Genomic DNA, 15,223 nt, shown 5'->3' on the forward strand with positions numbered 1-15,223 from the left:
GTTATTTGCCATCTATACTGAACAAAGACATAACCACAACATGTAAAGTGTTTCATGAGCTGAAATAAAAGATTGCAGAAAAATATTATCTCATTCTGTGCACAAATGTATTTACATCCCTGTTTGTGAGCCTTTCTTTTTTGCCAAGATGCCACTCCTGTCAGGTGGTTGGATTATATCAAGAAGCTAATTAAGCAGCATGATCATTACACAGGTACAGCTTGTGCTAGAGATAATATAAGGCCACTCTAAAATGTGCAGTTTTGTCACACAACGCTACAGATGTCTCAAGTTTTGAGGGAGCGTGCAATTGGCATGCTGACTGCAGGAATGTCCACCAGAGCTGTTGTCAGAAAATTGAATGTTCAATTCTCTACCATAAGACTGTTGTTTTAGAGAATTTAGCAGTGCGTCCATCCGGGCTCACAACTGCAGACCATGTGTAACCATGCCAGCCCAGGACCTCCGCAGTCTGCTTTTTCACCTGCAGGATAGCCTGAAACCAACCACCCGGACAGCTGAAAATTTCTGCGCAAACTGTCAGAAACCATCTCATTGTAGCGCAGCTGCATTCTCGTCTTGACCTGACAGCAGTTCGGCACCGTAACTGACTTCAGTAGGCAAATCCTCACCTTCGATGGCCACTGGCACGCTGGAGAAGTGTGCTCTTCATGGATTAATCTTGGTTTCAACTGTACCGGGCAGATTAAATAAATGTGTGTGGCATCGTGGGACCGAGCGGGTTGCTGCTGTCAATGTTGTGAACAGAGTGCCACATAGTGGGGGTTATGGTATTGGCAGGAATAAGCTACGGACAACGAACACAATTGCATTTTATCAAAGGCAATTTGAATGCTTAGAGATACCGTGGTGAGATCCTGAGGCCCGTTGTCGTGCCATTCATCCTCCGCCATCTCCCCATGTTTCAGCATAATAATGCACAGCCCCATGTCGCAACTATCTGTGTACAATTCCTAGATGTGGAAAATGTTCCAGTACTTCCATGGCCTGCAAACTCAGTAGACATGTCACCCATTGAGCATGTTTGGGATGCTCTGGATCAAAGTGTACGACAGTGCATTCCAATTCCCGCCAATATCCAGCAACTTCGCATAGCCATTGAAGAGGAGAGGTACAACATTCCACAGGCCACAACCAACAGCCTGATCAACTCTATGTGATGGAGATGTGTCACGCTGCAAGAGGCAAATAGTGGTCACACCAGATACGGGCTGGTTTTCTGATCCAAGCCCCTCCTTTTTTTAAATTTTAAGGTATCTGTGAACAACAGATGGATATCTGTATTCCCAGTCATGTGAAATCCATAGATTAGGGCCTAATTAATTCATTTCAATTCAATGGGGCTGCATTCGCTTTCTCCATGTCTTGTAGTTACAAATAACACCTCCATTCAGATGATTAAGTAGCAGCCTACTTGTTGGCTCTTGGTCATTGTAGCATACAGTTGAAGTTTACATACAGCTTCACAAAATACATTTAAACTCAGTTTTTCACAATTCCTGACATTTAATCAGAGTAAAAATCCCCTGTCCTAGGTCAGTTAGGATCACCACTTTATTTTAAGAATGTGAAATGTCAGAATAATAGTAGAGAATTATTTATTATATTTCAGCTTTTATCTCTTTCATCACATTCCCAGTGGGTCAGAAGTTAACATACACTCAATTAGTATTTGGTAGCATTGCCTTTTAAATTGTTTAACTTGGGTTGAATGTTTCAGGTAGCCTTCCACAAGCTTCACACAATAAGCCCCTGACAGAGCTGGTGTAACTGAGCCAGGTTTGTAGGCCTCCTTGCTCGCACACGTTTTTTTAGTTCTGCCCACAAATTTTCTACAGGATTGAGGTCGGGGCTTTGTGATGGCCACTCCGATACCTTGACTTTGTTGTCCTTTTCCTATGAATCAGGGTAACAGCATTGCTACTTCCTCTTACAGTTCACTGTTTTCTATCCCCCCAGCCACTACTCTCTTGTCGAAAATGACTCACAGACAAGCTCTGTTTTTCAGCGTCCTCTTCTGTTTGGGGTGTCCCTGAACCAGGCCCTCTTGGCCCATTCCGCCAGTTTCCAAGAAAACACAAAACCTCAATTGAGTATTCAAGTCTGGCCCCTCCTTTACTGCCCCTCCCATTCCCCACCTTGTTCTCTGCTGCTCCCTTTAGTTCCTCCCACTTTGTCCTCACCTCCTCTTCCTACAAACTCCCCCCTTCTCCACCGCTTCTTCCAATGTGAATCCTGGTCCGGGCACCTATAGATGGGTGTTTTGTGAGGACTCTGCCCCGCTGGCATAACAGTGCAGTGAGAAACCTGGCAAAAACATCCAGGGACATTCAGGCAGAAGGCCATGATTTCACAACAGACATTTGTCTTTGTAATATTTTTTTTCTGAACCTTTCCAGGGCTCTACAGTGACTTAAAAAAAATATATATCATAGCCCACCATAGTTTTTTTTTTTCCTCCCACTTTTTCCTCCCACTTTTTTTTCTTAAAAAAAAATATATATATTTTTTTTTTTTACAAAGAGCACATGTGTGTGCCTATGTTGAAAAAATGTAGGAGCTCACAAAGAACTTACAAATATTTTATGCAACAGCATTTTCTTTGTAATGGTGCAAGCATGATGGTCATGAATCTGCTTTCAGTGTATTCTACATGGCACTCGAGGGCTGCGGTACAGGGAAGTAATCTTTGCAACAACTATTATCTGGGTGATAATTTTTTTTAATAGGTGCTCTGGTGCTCCTAAATGTTAAAATTCCAGGTCACCCGGCTAAATATTTAGGCGCATATGCAAGTAAAATGGTCGCACTATAGAGCCCTGCTTTCTTGAAATACAGCCCAAAATGTTTATATAGCATTCAGGAAGTCTTCTAGCAAATGCTTTTGCTCAATGATGATGAATGTTGGTTTTGAAAGTTAACAGATACTGGTAGCGTATATTTGTTTTGAGAGCGACTGCTCTTCGTTTTCTTTCCATTTCTCCTATGATTCACTGAGGGAGAGAACAACACATCTTCAAGCTATGATTATAAGTCCCTGGGTTTAACCTCATTGAGGTTGTTTGTGCTTGCTTTTCCATTTCTCCTCTATGGCTTTTTGATGGAGTTGCAGGCAGCCGTCTCTGGAACTTATTACAGTCTGAGAACATTTCATAAATGGGCCATTCAGCTCGTCATTGCCTTGCTGAATGGGATACAGTGTCACTAGAAAATAGATTTAATATGGCTACTTGGTGAGACAAATGTCCCATACGGTTGACATTCACTCTGACAAACCACAATACAAAATTTGGTCTCACTTCAGTATTGATAGAGAGGAACTGGAACTTTAGCCTACTAGTTCAGCTTCATGCATAAATCAATTTGAATTCGATCACTTTTTGATGGCACACCTTTTGATTTGAACGAAACCTTCCATACATATTTTAGAAATACTCAAAGTGAATTTTTGGGCTTGAATGCCAAAACAATCAAGAGATAAAGGTGCTCAAACCTATTTTGCATACCCCACCATACTGTGAGACATCCATGTCCTCATCACTGGAAAAGATAAACGGTTGAGATTGCAAAAAGGACTTAATTAAAATTTTATCAAACTTTTATTTATTACATTTAGAAAAGTGTTCTAATAAAAACAATGTTATACCTTAAATGTAAATTATCTAAAAACTTCTTTTTTTTCTTCAAAAAGTCACTTTCTGATCACTGCCATGGCAAAACATGTATGGAAAGATTGGTTTTAAATCAAGACATGCTGTCAAAAGGTGATTTACCCTTTTTATATATTTGTAGCCCATCACCTCTTTTATGAGACGGTACCTATGATTTAGCTTACTTAATCAGCCGAAACTCACGTATAGGTCTGATTTTCAAGAGGTAGCCTCATTATTATATTGAGTTATTATATCGAGTCATGCCTAAGAAGGCTGCAGCTTACCCAAGTCATTCCTAAGTAGCTTGTTTAGGCTTTGTGTTTGAAAACCGTAGTCATCAGAATAAGTTGTACCCACAGACTGGAGGAAACTCCCTGAATCTTAACTAGGGCCCTATAAAATCTGCGATACAGAGAACGTAGACAGAATCGCGGAATCCAGACATTAAAATGGAATTCAACAACCTGCATCCCACTGCTGGCTTGCCACTAAAGCCAAGCAGGGTCAGTCCCTGTAACTATTCCCCAGGTCATTGCTGTAAATGAGAATGTGTTCAGTCAACTTACCTGGTAAAACAAGGGCAAAAAATACAAATACAGTGCACATTTTCCACATTTTGTTAGGTTACAGCTTTACTCTAAAAATTCCTCCTCAAACGACACAATACCCCGTAATGACAAAGCAAAAACTGTTTTTTAAACATGTATGAACATTTTTAAACTGAAATTACATTTACATAAGTATTCAGACCCTTCACTCTGTACTTTGTTGAAGCAACCTTGAGTTTTCTTGGGTATGACACTACAAGTTTGGCACACCTGTATTTGGGCAGTTTCTCCTCTCTGCAGTTGCTGCACAGCTGTTTTCTGATCTCTCCAGAGATGTTTGATCAGATTCAAGTCTGGGCTCTGGCTGGGCCACTCAAGGACATTGACACCTGTCCCGAAGCTATTCCTGCGTTGTCTTGGTTGTGTGCTCCGGGTTGTTGTCCTGTTGGAAGGTGAACCTTCACCGCAGTCTGAGGTCCCGAGCGCTCTGGAGCAAGTTTTCATCAAGAATCTCTCTGTATTTTGCTTCATTCATCTTTCCCTAGATCCTGACTAGTCTCCCAGTCCCTGCCGCTGAAAAACATCCCCACAGCATGATGCTGCCACCACCATGTTTCCTCCAGACGTGACGCTTGGCATTCAGCCCATAGAGTTCAATCTTGGTTTCATCAGACCAGAGAATCTTGTTTCTCATGGTCTGAGAGTCCTTTAGGGGCCTTTTGGCCAAATCCAAGTGGGCTGTCATGTGCCTTTTACTGAGGAGTGGCTTCCGTCTGGCCATTCTACCATAAAGGCCTGATTGCTGGAGTGCCTCAGAGATGGTTGCCCTCCTGGAAGGTTCGCCCATCTCCACAGGGAAACTCTGGCGCTTTATCAAAGTGACCATCGGGTCTCTCCCGATTGCTCAGTTTGGCCGGCCGGCCAGCTCGAGGAAGAGTCTTGGTAGTTTTCATACACTTCCCCAGATCTGTGCGTCGACACAATCCTGTCTCGGCGCTCTACGGACAATTCATTCGACCTCATGGCTTGGGACCTCATATAGACAGGTGTGTTTCTTTCCAAATCATATCCAATCAATTGAATTTACCACAGGTGGACTCCAATCTAGTTGTAAAAACATCTCAAGGATGATCAATGGAAACAGGATGCACCTGAGCTCAATTTCAAGTCTCATAGCAAAGGATCTGAATACTTAAGTAAATAAGGTATTTCTAAAACCGGTTTTTGCTTTGTCATAGAGGTATTGAGTAAAACATTTCATTTAATGCATTTTAGAATAAGGCAAAATGTATAAGGATCTGAAAACTTTCCGAATGCACTGTAAATAAAAGTTGAACTTAGGGAATGAACTAAATGTATTGAAAAGTAATTAATTTGCCCATGTTTATCATAAGACATGAATAGAATGCATCGGTGTTTTATATTTCATGCCACTTTCTGAGGAGGCAACAAGATTTCCCTGTCTGTGTATGTGTTGTGCTCGCGTCTACCACTTTAGTGTAGCAGGTAGCGATGATGCTAATGAAGAGTCTTCTGGTAGATGGAAAACCTTCCAAATGTTCAATTTTTTTACTGGATCGTGACTCCTGTGTGCGTAAATGAGAATAATTTGCTGGTGTCAAACCTTGAATGAAGCCATGATACGTATTTTGAAATCTGAGAAACCGCTCTTTCAAGTGATCTGACATACAATAGCACCACATCAATCAAATTGTAATCAGTCAAGAAAAAACACTTGTGAAAATGTGTATCTTAAAATGCTTTTCTCCCCAACAACTGCCAACTTTCTAATGGCGATAGAGAAAAACGGAGTCTTCCTTTATTTTGTAATGTTTGATCCTGAAATCGGAATAGAAATACCTTTTACTGTGAATGAGGAAGACGTTTTTGTGACCGGTTATATTTTTCTGTGATCGGACACTTATCTTATCTGGATAGTATATTAAACACATATCTGGCCCTCAAAAAACCCAAATAGCATATAGTTTTAAATATGATAAGGAAAGACAAACAAGTGATATAATACACTGCTCAAAAAAATAAAGGGAACACTAGAACAACACAATGTAACTCCAAGTCAATCACACTTCTGTGAAATCAAACTGTCTTAGGAAGCAACACTGATTGACAATACATTTCACATGCTGTTGTGCAAATGGGATAGACAACAGGTGGAAATTTATAGGTAATTAGCAAGACACCCCCAATAAAGGAGTGGTTCTGCAGGTGGTGACCACTTCTCAGTTCCTATGCTTCCTGGCTGATGTTTTGGTCACTTTTGAATGCTGGCAGTGCTTTCACTCTAGTGGTAGCATGAGACGGAGTCTACAACCCACACAAGTGACTCAGGTAGTGCAGCTCGTCCAGGATGGGACATCAATGCGAGCTGTGGCAAGAAGGTTTGCTGTGTCTGTCAGCATAGTGTCCAGAGCATGGAGGCGCTACCAGGAGACAGGCCAGTACATCAGGAGACGTGGAGGAGGCCGTAGGAGGGCAACAACCCAGGAGCAGGACCGCTACCTCCGCCTTTGTGCAAGGAGGAGCAGGAGGAGCACTGCCAGAGCCCTGCAAAATGACCTCCAGCAGGCCACAAATGTGCATGTGTCTGCTCAAACGGTCAGAAACAGACTCCATGAGGGTGGTATGAGGGTCCGACGTCCACAGGTGGAGGTTGTGCTTACAGCCCAACACCGTGCAGGACGTTTGGCATTTGCCAGAGAACAGCAAGATTGGCAAATACGCCACTGGCGCCCTGTGCTCTTCACAGATGAAAGCAGGTTCACACTGAGCACATGTGACAGTCTGGAGACGCCGTGGAGAACGTTCTGCTGCCTGCAACATCCTCCAGCATGACCGGTTTGTTGGTGGGTCAGTCATGGTGTGGGGTGGCATTTCTTTGGGGGGCCGCACAGCCCTCCATGTGCTCGCCAGAGGTAGCCTGACTGCCATTAGGTACCGAGATGAGATCCTCAGACCCCTTGTGAGACCATATGCTGGTGCGGTTGGCCCTGGGTTCCTCCTAATGCAAGACAATGCTAGACCTCATGTGGCTGGAGTGTGTCAGTAGTTCCTGCAAGAGGAAGGCATTGATGCTATGGACTGGCCCGCCCGTTCCCCAGACCTGAATCCAATTGAGCACATCTGGGACATCATGTCTCGCTCCATCCACCAACGCCACGTTGCACCACAGACTGTCCAGGAGTTGGCGGATGCTTTAGTCCAGGTCTGAGAGGAGATCCCTCAGGAGACCATTCGCCACCTCATCAGGAGCATGCCCAGGCGTTGTAGGGAGGTCATACAGGCACGTGGAGGCCACACACACACAACTGAGCCTAATTTTGACTTGTTTTAAGGACATTACATCAAAGTTGGATCAGACTGTAGTGTGATTTTCCACTTTTAATTTTGAGTGTGACTCCAAATCCAGACCTCCATGGGTTGATAAATTTGATTTCCATTGATAATTTTTGTGTGATTTTGTTGTCAGCACATTCAACTGTGTAAAGAAAAAAAGTATTTAATAAGAATATTTCATTCATTCAGATCTAGGATGTGTTATTTTAGTGTTCCCTTTCTTTTTTGAGCAGTGTATTAATAAAACAAGAATAATATTAGAGGGAATACATTTTCTCATTCAAGCCTGAAAATGAAGACTAATTTATATAGCTATCATAACCATAATATGATAAAGCATTCATTTCAGGGCTACTTTAATCAACATTTTTACTGGGATTACAAAATCTGAAACAAAACAAGGCATATATCAACAATTGGCTTCTACATCTTCAATTTCTACATTCAACTAGCATATTTTCTACCACACAAAGATTCAGAACGGGAACAATTCCAAAAGCACCGCATTACTTTACAGTCATTACATTTCCAAGTCCTTTATATCTCCAAGGCCATTAGTCATGAAGAAAGGGAGAACATGCAAGGGAGAAGGAACATACAGGAAAGGGAAACCTACAAGAGAGGCAAAATTACTACTTAATATCTGAGCTACATCTGAGTGCCTTTTTCCGTAATGAGTCCGTCACTGGAATGCCACAACCGTAAACAATTTCGGTCCTCACCAATGCAAAACCGCTTGCCCTCGTATTCAAGTGCCACACAAACAAACCGGGTCCTGTTGTCCTTTATCTTTCCTGTAACCATTTCTAGAGGGGGCCTGTAGACTAGGCACGTGCTGTGTCTGAAAAGATGAGCTTACCGTTTTCACAGACAAAGGTGTGTTGAAAGATGGATACCTGTCATTAACGTCAGTACCTCCTAACCGATGAGCAAAGTACTTTCGGAATGTAATCTGTCGGTAACCAGTTTGACAACTGCAATGGGAATACAGTGTAAAAAGTGTTTTCTGCAAAACATTGTAGGAGTTGATCAGACTTGTCAACCCCACCCATCTGTTTATTTTAATCGTGGATTACAGCAGGCTGGCAGACCCACTTTCCTATTCCAAACATCATCCTCTAGCCTATTTACTTGAGTGGAATCCTTTGCATTTGGAAAATTGGAAAGGCACGTGTCAGTACGTGTCTCTCTCCACTGTATGGCCAATGCATTGCCATCTAACCTACACAAATGCATATCCCCACCCTCAGTTTGATGCTCCCACTTTTGAAAGTCAACCACAACCATCTCGACTGCTGGTGTAAACATGGACATTTAAAATGTAGCCTGTGTGAGAACAAGCAATGACCCATAATTTAAAACACTCATCTATGGCTTCATTGTAGTTTGCTGATATAGCTTTTAACAAATCTTTTTCAGGCGGTCCAGTAAGTACTGTGGTTTTCTAAGCCTAACTGCATTATCCTCAGTGGCAGGATCCACAACATGTAAAGCAGTCAACAGAGCTTTGAAGCGATTACCCTAGAACCCTGGAGAGACTTTGTACCCCAGTATCGATGAAGGTCCTACTACCTAGATCTAAACCAACTGGACGTTCTGGCCTGAAAGGGATAGATTCCGGTACCTATGTATCAACATTATCATAGGACTGAAACATGCTATTGGGCAAGACCGTGTGTTTACAGTTACGGGGATGTGGAGCACGAACGTAAAGACAAATACAAGATGAGAGAAAATAGATAATTGTTAGTATACTTAATCTTTTTTTTTTTTTTCAACATGGTCCTTGTCCAATATATCAAGGCCTGATGATACATAACAACAACACTTCATTTATAGTTGCCTTCCAGTTGAAGAGCTTGGCTGAGAGGCTGATTTCATTCTCTTCATCCTCGTCTTTTCCGAGTAGCTCAGCCTTAAGGTCATCTTCCTCTAAGAAGGCCATGCCTTCATGGTCCTCCTCATCCTGCAGGTCTTCAGCATTGACCCGCAGCTCATCTGCCATCAGTGTCCTCCTCCTCAAGGACAGGAAGTGCATTATCCGCTAGTGCTGGTCTCTGTCCATTTCTAAAACATAAAGACAAACAATGAAAATGAACATTTTTTAAATGTAAATCAGTGACAACCCCTCCAAAGAATAGCCTAAGATTAACAAAGTTAAATTCCGAATACATTTATGTAAATAAAAAAGGAAATCATCAATGAAAAGTGAAGTGTATACACAAGTTATCAATTGCATATCTGATAGTCCATAACTGAAATCATATGATCATGTAAGTAGCAAAGTCACAAACCAGCTAGACCAGAATCATTTCCTTACCAAGCTGACCAACACAGTCATTATTAATAAGCGATTATCATAAGGCTTAGGCTATAACGTTACATTCATTCTTGCAATCAACAGCCAGAAAGCTTAATATTTTATATTAATCATATCACAGATAAACAGACAATTAATGAGATATAGCCATGTAGTCATCTAGCTAGGGGATATGACTAGCTAATAAAATATAGCTAGCCACTAAATTTTCCTTCACAGCACCCCGGTCTCTTTTGGCTGTTTCGCTAGGGACAAAATATAATCACTGGCCAGTTTGTTTTTAGGTCTAATAACTAATGACAAATACATTTTATTTTGTACAGTTATCAAAGAAAACGTTAAAATCAAACATAGATGACAGCCTACTTGAATTAGATCCTATCTTGCTTTGTTTTGGGTGACTGACTTAGCCTGTGTTGGTAGTCTAGTTATCATAGCTAGCTAGGTGACTAGCTAGCACCTTCTAACTTGATAGCTTACATTATCTGAGGAGATTTTTTCATTATAAAGCTTTTAATGTACTTAAAAAAATATCTATGCCATTGATCAGATAATATTAACTTTTACATCAAATGTCAACTCATTTTCAAGCATATATATATATATATATAGATATAGATATAGATATATAGATATATATATTATATATATAGATAGATAGATTATACTTCAAGTGGCCTTAATTCTAAATCAAATAGGTAAATGTTCCTTGGAATTAAACTAATTCCATGTAGCTTAGTCGAAACCACCCTCCCTTGGCTAAGACATGGCTTCGACTCTGATAGGTTACAATGTCTGCATTAACCCATCAAAAGAGGGGTTTTATGAAAAGATTATTTATTGTATTGCAGAGATATTGATGTCACAACCATCGGAAACATGTTTCAGATTTTTTTTAAATAAATGGGCTGGAAAGCGTTAATGTCAACTACGTTAGCCTATGCTTACCTGGTAGAATTATATCATGATTTATTTGCATCAATCCAGTGGGCATTTGTTTTGCGAACTCTTACCATCACTTGCACTACAAAAACACAGCTATATACCATTTTTCCCAGACCCCAAAATTGGTCATCTGATGTGGTTTTAAGCATAGTTGTGGACTTAGAAAATCCAAGTTAATCGTTTTTCTAATAAAATCTTGTGATTTTTTGAGCGAAACCCTGAAAAAAACGGGGGGAAACGGAAACCTGGAAAAACAAAATGGAGGGAACTGGATTTGTGGAGAATCAGGCAAAAACATTCAACAGATTTTATAGGGCCCTACTTAACTGGATCATAATGGCTAATCCTTCAAGTGGTCTCTTTCACTTCCTGGACCCTATGATAATGCGGGCTTAGCACTGTTTGCTGACAACTGAAGCAAGCTTAAAAAGTTAATAGGGAATGAGTGAGATTTTCCAAATCCTGACGGGTGCTGCTTTTTCTCCTCGGAGCCGCGGTGCTGCCTGCTACCTCTGCAGCCTGGACGTTTCTAACTCAGGAAACGGGAGCTATGCCAGGAGTGCTCATTCTTTCTGGGAATCTGTCCCTGTTTTCAGCCTTGGTGCTGGGGCTGGTGAGGTTGGCTTTCCCCCCAAGTCTGGGTCAGGGCCATTGTTTAAGGAAAATAAAAAGGGGGAATATGGCATGATATGGATTTTATTTTTTTATCCTTCATAGCCTATTTATTAATTTGGGTTATAAAAATGGATCATTCAAATTATTAACATTGGTACTTAGTTAACAATGCTAACGTAAGCTATAATGGCTAGCTGAAGCTCCTATTCGGCCTTCTGCATGTGCGTGACCGGCTTGTTCACTGTCATTACTTCTTAGCCACAGGAAATTCACTTTTAAAGAACTAGCCGAATCCACACATTGGCCAGCAAAGATCAATGACAGTTCCTCGTCCGTTGGTTCCCCATGAGAAGACTCAAACTGCTGGAACATGCCTCATTATTGATGTGATGGAGCTGAAATGAACAGCATAGAATCTGCTTTTTGTATTTTAAAGTCAATCATTTTGATTCATGGTCTTAGCCCTTCCAATCAAGCAACCAATGCTTCTCTAGAAAAGTTCCCTATTTCAATTGATTCCCTACTTTACCCCCTACCCCACTTATGGACACTAATCCCTGCAAGGCACTACAAGCAGCCAGCCAGTCTGCATCCCAGTCGACAGACTGAGCAGAGCATGACTCAGATTTTATGATCATGACAGTGGTCTGTTTTTGAACTGTAAAGGACACAATTGGATAAGATCTGGGGGGGGGGGGGGGTTGACCTGGCAAAGCCTTTAATCTTTTAGCTGCTGCTGTCTGTGTTAAAGAAAGCTTGGTGTAGTTTCACCAGGATTATGATGTTTACCAGCGTCGGTCTCAGGAGACGCTTCAGTAGACCTCTTGTTTTTGCTGCTCCCAAAACCCCTTGCAAAGTACCTGCAGTGTACTGTACAGGCTTACATGTTCTTGTTTGAATCTGCTGTCTGCTGATGTTGTCATCACTCTGTGATGTTGCTCGAATCGGATTATGTTGATGATTGACACTCTCCCCTCTTTTGCCTTGCAGGTTTTCCAATAAAGCAAACAGGTAAGAAACCTCATTTCATACAACCAAGCGGTAAGCTGTTTTATACGTGTGTTCCTGACGTTTCTACCCAACACAGAAGTAATGTTTTAGGCCTAACCACCAACAGAACTCACATGCCAGATGAAGGAAATGAAGCGGTCTTTAGGAGAAGCCTGCCACACACACACACACACACACACACACACACAGTGGTCCTCCTCACTGAGTTCAGGGGAGGGGGACAAAGGGGTCCTTCTTTTAGCACGGCCCATCTCTGCCTAGTCCGGCGAGAAAACAGAGGCCTTTTACAGCCACATGTATGCAGAGCAGGGCCCACGCTCTGGCCTTACGACATTCCTCTGACGAGGGCCCATTCACTCGCTCCTCCAGCTCTTACAGACCCACTCAGCAGCACAGCCAGTCCAAGATCATCTGTCAAATGCAGTTATTATCATGATTCATAAGATGTCACCTCGCCGTTGATGGGGTGGCCATTGAGTGAACAATTGAGTTTCTCTGTTTTATGCTTGTGGATATTCCCATCGGCACTGCAGTCATTGGTGGTACTCCACAACATTTAAATTGTTATGTTTCCTATAGAAAAGGACAGTTGTCAGTGTTGTACGCCTAGTAGCGACTCACAAGTAACATATTGTGTTCTTCGATAGCACAGTGGCTGTGCTCCTTAATTCTCATCAGGTTAACTCTTATGGTTTACGTTTTTCCGATGTTTCCTTGTTTTTTTACAAAGCTCTCTCTTTTCAGAAGCAGTAGCATTCTCAGTAAAGACCACCCCCCTGACAAGAAACCCAACCGTGATAAACCAGCAGTCTCCTCTTCACATGAGTTTGACCCTACAGGTAAACCTTCTGACACACACACGTACAGATGAATGGTTTGCAATCGGCATGATGGGATGGTGAGAGTCGATGGTGTATGCTATGCACTATGCTTCATGTTCACTGTATGGATATGCACTGTTTTTTTTTATCTCTGATCTGCTCCTGAATTTCTGAACCTTTTTAAGGCCACCATGTCTTCAATAGGTCTTGCAGAAGTCTCGCTCTATTTGATTATGCGCAGATCTTTGTTGTGCACAATCACGTCTTCTGTTCAGTGTTATTGTACACAAACTGTTTGGTGTCCTTAATGCCAAGTGAAAAAACACCAGACAACTTTTTTGTTCATTCACACTATTGAAATCTGGGCGTATAAGAGAAAAGGCACGGGTTATGTTTGTGTATGATGACTCGTCACTAGCTCTCTTTTATTCTCATCAAACAACCAGGGTGATTTAAAGATAGAATTCTTATTCCCTCCAACTTATCTCAGAATGATGCAACGAACATGGACAAGACGTGTTCAGCGAGAGGTTCCCCAAGACAAGTCTCGGAGTGGTTGTTTAGGCCCAAGCTCTAGTCTCATTTTTGTCAGCCCAAAGCAGAGATACAGTAGAGAAGCAGCAAACAATTTTAGATATTTTTTTACCTTTATTTAACTAGGCAAGTCAGTTAAGAACAAATTCTTATTTTCAATGACTGCCTAGGAACAGTGGGTTAAGAATGACAGAATGAGAGTTTTTATTTATTTTTTTACCTTGTCAGCTCTGGGATTTGATCTTGCAACCTTTCAGTTACTAGTCCAACGCTCTAACTACGAGGCTACCTGCCACCCCCAATGTCTTCCAATCTTTAGTGGAGTAATATTATCAAATGATTATTCCGGTTGAAAAATTTGATTGGATGAGGTTTCATTCCGATGGACTTTTCTTTACCCCTGTTTGCATGTCCATGTTTCTTACTCTGTATTTCACCTTTTGGCTTGCCTTTTTGTGTTGCATGATTCCTATTTCCTAACAATGATATCCCCAAACAGTTTTCAAGCTCCATCTTTCTTTAACGTGATCTAAATGAATTGGCTGTTTTGGGGGGTTTAAGTCAATTGTCTCAGTGCTGGTCTCAAGACATGATCTTAACAACAGAGTGTACTTGAGATTGGATTTGGGTTTGGATAGAATACTACCATTTTAACTCTCTATTGTCACAGACTGTCATTACAAGCAGGGGCATATATTTTTTTGTAGTGTAAAATAATTGTGCAAGGAAATCTGCGCTAAGGAGGTGATTATTTAACTAGAGTTGAGTGAACTGAGCAATACATAAATAGTCGGCTCTTTGTAACACCCATTGATGAAGAAAGGTTTCAAATAAAATCACGCTGCCAGCTTGAGTTTTGCACTTTGTACAATTATTTTGCACTATGAAAATGTTGCCCATAGCCTACAAAGACACCCTGGCTTTCTCTATACAGTGCCTTGCAAAAGTATTCATACCCCTTGGATTTCTTCACATTTTCTTGATACAAATTTTGATTAAAATGTATTAAAACATTTTCTTTGATTAGTAGGAATTAAATAACTAAAATATAGTAATTGCATAAGTATTCAGCTCTTTGTAACAATAAAATGTGAAGAAATCCAAGGCAGTATGAATACTTTTGCATGGCACTCTGTCTCGGATCACTAGTTTTAATGAGTCGAGATGGGCAATTCCACAGTAACGGAATTACGCTTTGACTCTGTCAAATGTATGCCAAACAAAAACCATTGATTTCAAAGTTTAACAAACCATACAACTCTATGCACATTTACACATTTACTGGAAGAACTGTGCAGATGCAAAGTTTGTTAAAAGAATTACAGTAATAAATAAAGTTTAAAAAAAACGTTGTTCAATATTTGCTCCGAAGATGTCTGTAGAAAGGAGTGTCAGCTATGA

General features: G+C 41.2%; 1 protein-coding gene across 9 annotated transcripts in view; it reads left to right on the forward strand.

The window, feature by feature from the left end:
- LOC109905382 (rho guanine nucleotide exchange factor 12) overlaps positions 1 to 15,223 on the forward strand; it is a 65,950-nt gene that overhangs the window by 21,399 nt on the left and 29,328 nt on the right. For 5 of the 9 annotated variants that reach the window (XM_020502723.2, XM_020502717.2, XM_020502719.2 and 2 more), the window contains 2 exons: positions 12,447 to 12,467; positions 13,212 to 13,306. In XM_020502723.2, coding sequence (XP_020358312.1) covers positions 12,447 to 12,467; positions 13,212 to 13,306 — 116 coding nt within the window. Of the gene's footprint in view, positions 1 to 12,446; positions 13,307 to 15,223 lie in introns of all 9 variants that reach the window. The other 4 variants (XM_020502721.2, XM_031790433.1, XM_031790432.1 and 1 more) reach the window with 3 other exon arrangements.

The sequence above is a fragment of the Oncorhynchus kisutch genome, linkage group LG15 (genome assembly GCF_002021735.2).
Source record: "Oncorhynchus kisutch isolate 150728-3 linkage group LG15, Okis_V2, whole genome shotgun sequence".
Taxonomy (NCBI): Eukaryota; Metazoa; Chordata; class Actinopteri; order Salmoniformes; family Salmonidae; genus Oncorhynchus; species Oncorhynchus kisutch.